We start from the raw sequence: 3,850 nt of genomic DNA, 5'->3' as shown, positions 1-3,850 counted from the left end.
TGAATATTTATACACTTGGCAGACAAGGAGCAGAAGATGTATTGTGTCTCTCTGATTTAATAGTCGGTCTTGCTTAGCTGTCTATGCTTAAAAAGCCCCCTTATTAGTAAGTGAGATACCAGACCTAGTGAAATGCAGTCAGAATGGGAGGCACTGAGAAATAGTTTAAATTCTAGATCCAGCCATCACACTGTAGATATTTCTACAGGTTTATGAATATGCCATAGACAGAAAATTTCTCGAAGTGTCAATGTTTATTTTCTAAAGTTTGATCCAACTCCTACAAATTATTTTCTAGCCATATAAATAAAACCTACCCGGAATAATCTTCTGACAGATTTTGGAATGCAAGATTCATACAATAAACTTTTTTCATATAAGTGGCACTTATACATAAGGTATTTTATGATGGCCTTTCCCTAGGGGACTTTAGATTTCACCTTTAAAATATAGGACATGCAATTAAGGCTCTGTTCTTGCTGTAGAACAATAGTATGTGAGCAGATGCTCCTAGAGAATATGCCTTAGATTAGGGGCAATGGTGTTTATTCTTGGCCATAACCCTAACAGAATGGTGTAGGAGGTACTGCACCGCAAGGTGGCAAGAAACTCCATTTTTCAAAGTTTAAATTAGCACCTTCATTTGAGCAATGAGCATGATCAGGACAAGTATAGAGAGACACTATTAGCAGCCTTCAAATATTGCCCTATGAAATTAATGAGGGAGGTTAGTAATAACCACGGTGGCACTGAGATGCAAGGCAATTAGTCACAGCTACTCAGAGAAGAATTGTGTAGATGTGTGTGTGTGTGTCTATCATCAGGAAGGTGAGAGGAGCTCAAATCTTTTGCGTTGAATGTAAGTGGTATTGGGTAACAGAAGAACAGACAAGGGGGTTGTTTATTAAATTTTAATAGAACAGAATCTTTCCCCCTGATGGAAATTCAAATAATTTTACGTGATGTCTGACTTGATCCACAAGTGAAATGATCTTCAGTGTCAAGCATGGACAGCATTGTTAACAACTACATCAGCTTGAAAAAATTCTTGTCTTAGTCATTCAAGCAAATGGAAAACAGTGGCATTTTTCAGAGAGAGTTGTCATTTGATTTTTATTTTTCAGAATGATTTTTATAACATTTAAACTAGCACAAACTTCCTGCACAAATTTGAAATAACTTTGAAACATACTATGTTAACAAGCTACTGGAGCAATCCCTTACAGCTCAGTGTTAGGTGATGAAATTGCATTATTAATAGTGTCTCAGCTTAAAGTTGATTGGTTAACTAGTTCACTTGCGTTCTGCAGCCTATTGGTTAACATGCTGTAAAAGTTGCTGGGGAATTTTTCACACATTTTAAATAGGCATATGTCATAGTTAGGTCACAGTTTTGACATGCAGCCTGCCAAAGACTGATTTGCATTGTGTTGAGAATCCACATATCCACCTGTACTCAATGAGAGCTGCAGATACTCAGCACTTCTGAAACCAAGGCCACAGAACCCTGGGATAAAACCTAGTTTTTACGTTCTGAACATGAGATTTGTGTTGTAGACATTAAATATTGCAATGCTGTATATGTTCAAAGTCTACCACTGGTTTTGGCTCTGATGTGGCTTTCATCTTTTGTTTGATAGACATCAAAATGCATAAGTGACATATATTGAATTTAAATATGCCTATTAAGCTTGTGACACCGTCTCCAGGGTTTAGACATGTAATATGAAGGTAAAATGCACATTTACAGAGCATCAAGGAACAATCTAATAAGTCTGGAAGTTACTTTACAACAAAGTTATTGCCATGCATCACTTTCCAATTTGACTATTTCAGAAAATGTACCCCAGTTTTCAGGTATATTTACTGAAACGTTGTTAATTATTTAGATGGGAGGAAACTAATTTCTTTCTCTACTCACACTGGAAGTCTATGGCTAAAGTGGGAATCAAACAGGTTTCCTGAGTCATGCTTTAATCACAAGACCATCCTTCCTCTCTTGTTACTGCCTGGGTGTACAGTCAAATACAGATTTTTGTACCCTGTGTTTTCACACTGTCTCATGGAGAATTTACTTTTGTTGTTTTTTGTTTTGTTGTTCTGAGATACTTTATGAATTGGTGTGTGTGTGTGTGTGTGTGTGTGTGTGTGTGTGTGTGTGTGTGTGTGTGTGTTGAAACAATAATAATTGCAATATTAAAAACAAAGCTGAATAAGCCTTAAGCCTGAAAGTTGCTACCTGGCCCATTTGTTTCTTATTGGATATACTTTGAGATGCTGTTTGCACCTGGTAACTGTCTCCTCTTGGTTGCACATTTCAAAGCTGTCTGTACCTTCTTGTTGGTCAGGATAATCAGCAGTGGGCTGATGGCCGAGTAGCAGGAATCAAGGAACATCCGGGCATCAATGAGGCTCAGTGAGACAGGATACATACAGAGGGTAGAGATCCAGAAGAGGCTGTCCAGCCCAAAACAGAGAAGGTACATGATTAACAGGGCCACCACGGCTTTGGCTGCCTGGATCTCCGCGTGCTTTGTGTGCAGCCCCAACAGATGTTTTGCCTGCTTCCCGTGCTGATAAAACATGGAGAGAAGGTAGCAGCTGGAAAGAGTCATGACTCCCAGGAAGAACAAGTCCCGAATGACAGACACCGCCCCGTTTCCTAAGTACAAAAGGTGGTTGGGGAACACCATGTAGCAGAAGTTGTACACCACTGTGTGGCTTTTGATGATGGAGGAGTTTGCAGCAGCCTGGGAGGAGGAATAAGCCAGGTGGGTACTGCACACAAAAAGGTTGAAGCACCACATGGAAATCATAACTGAGGAGAGATTTTTCAGCAGGTTCTCTCTCAAGCGCAACCATTTGCAAGGAGATGGGACAATGAGGATACACTGGAAACAGCCCAGCAGGGAGGTGATGCAGATGGTCATGGCTCTGCCCACACAGTAAATATGGAGGGTAATTTTGCAGACCAGGTCATTGTACGTGTTCTGAAGCCTAAAGGTTTTGAGGGTGACGGGGATCCCCTGGGTCAGGATAACCAGGAGGTTGGAGAGTGCGAGGTTGCTCAGTATAATTTCAGAGGGCGTGACTTTTCCATGGCACATTAACATGTGGGTGAAGGCATAGAGGATGACTAGGTTCCCTGGGATCCCCACCATGTCCAATAAAATTAAGCCAACCATGTCAAAGATGAACCAGGCTCCCATAACTGATCCTGCAAATGGATGAGGGTAACTGGATCTGTATAAAGAACAGGAGTACTTGTGGCACCTTAGAGACTAACAAATTTATTTGTTAGTATATTCTGTATATTCTGCAAAGCAAAGACATTGTGCATTAGAAATGGTATGTACATTAGAAACCGGGGACTTTCAAGTCATATAATGTACTTGCAAAGTGTGTGTCTTTAATGCCCTCTAACATTTGGTCCAATATAAGAAAACAACCTACTAATGCTACCAGTTAGTGAAGTTACTCCTTTAGCTCAGCTTTTAAAAGCTTGCGTTGTGGTACTGAAGGTTCTGGATTCAAACCCGGATTCAGATCGTCAGAGGTGTCATTACATACAGAGAGTTAGGACAGATTTTGACCTTCTTAAAGATCCTCATCAAATAATGGGCTCAGGTATCACTAGCCATGTCCAAGTTGTGAGGGAAAGAGCACCAAGGACCATCCTGCAAAAGCAAACATACAAAGCTCAGTCACAAGCTTGTGCTCCATGTGCTACTTTGATGGCTGTTCAACAGCCTATGTGAAAAGGGTTGGTGGTCTGAGGCTTTTTCTTAGTGAACAAGTGTTAGAATTAATTTTTGCGGGTCACAATACCAACTGGCAAAATTAATGAATG

General features: G+C 40.3%; 1 protein-coding gene across 1 annotated transcript; it reads right to left on the bottom strand.

Annotated features, from left to right (window-relative positions):
* Positions 1–2,255: 2,255 nt before the first annotated feature.
* On the bottom strand, positions 2,256–3,209 carry LOC135877017 (olfactory receptor class A-like protein 1). Its single transcript, XM_065402342.1, has one exon. The coding sequence runs from the start codon at positions 3,207–3,209 to the stop codon at positions 2,256–2,258; it is 954 nt and encodes a 317-aa protein (XP_065258414.1).
* Between the last annotated feature and the right edge of the window lie 641 nt (positions 3,210–3,850).

The sequence above is a fragment of the Emys orbicularis genome, chromosome 4 (genome assembly GCF_028017835.1).
Source record: "Emys orbicularis isolate rEmyOrb1 chromosome 4, rEmyOrb1.hap1, whole genome shotgun sequence".
In the NCBI taxonomy this organism is placed as follows: domain Eukaryota; kingdom Metazoa; phylum Chordata; order Testudines; family Emydidae; genus Emys; species Emys orbicularis.
This window is presented reverse-complemented; position numbering and strand designations above follow the sequence as displayed.

Bases quoted from the DNA above. Each gene is read 5' to 3' on its own strand.
- LOC135877017 (XM_065402342.1), bottom strand. From the start codon at position 3,209: ATGGGAGCCTGGTTCATCTTTGACATGGTTGGCTTAATTTTATTGGAC.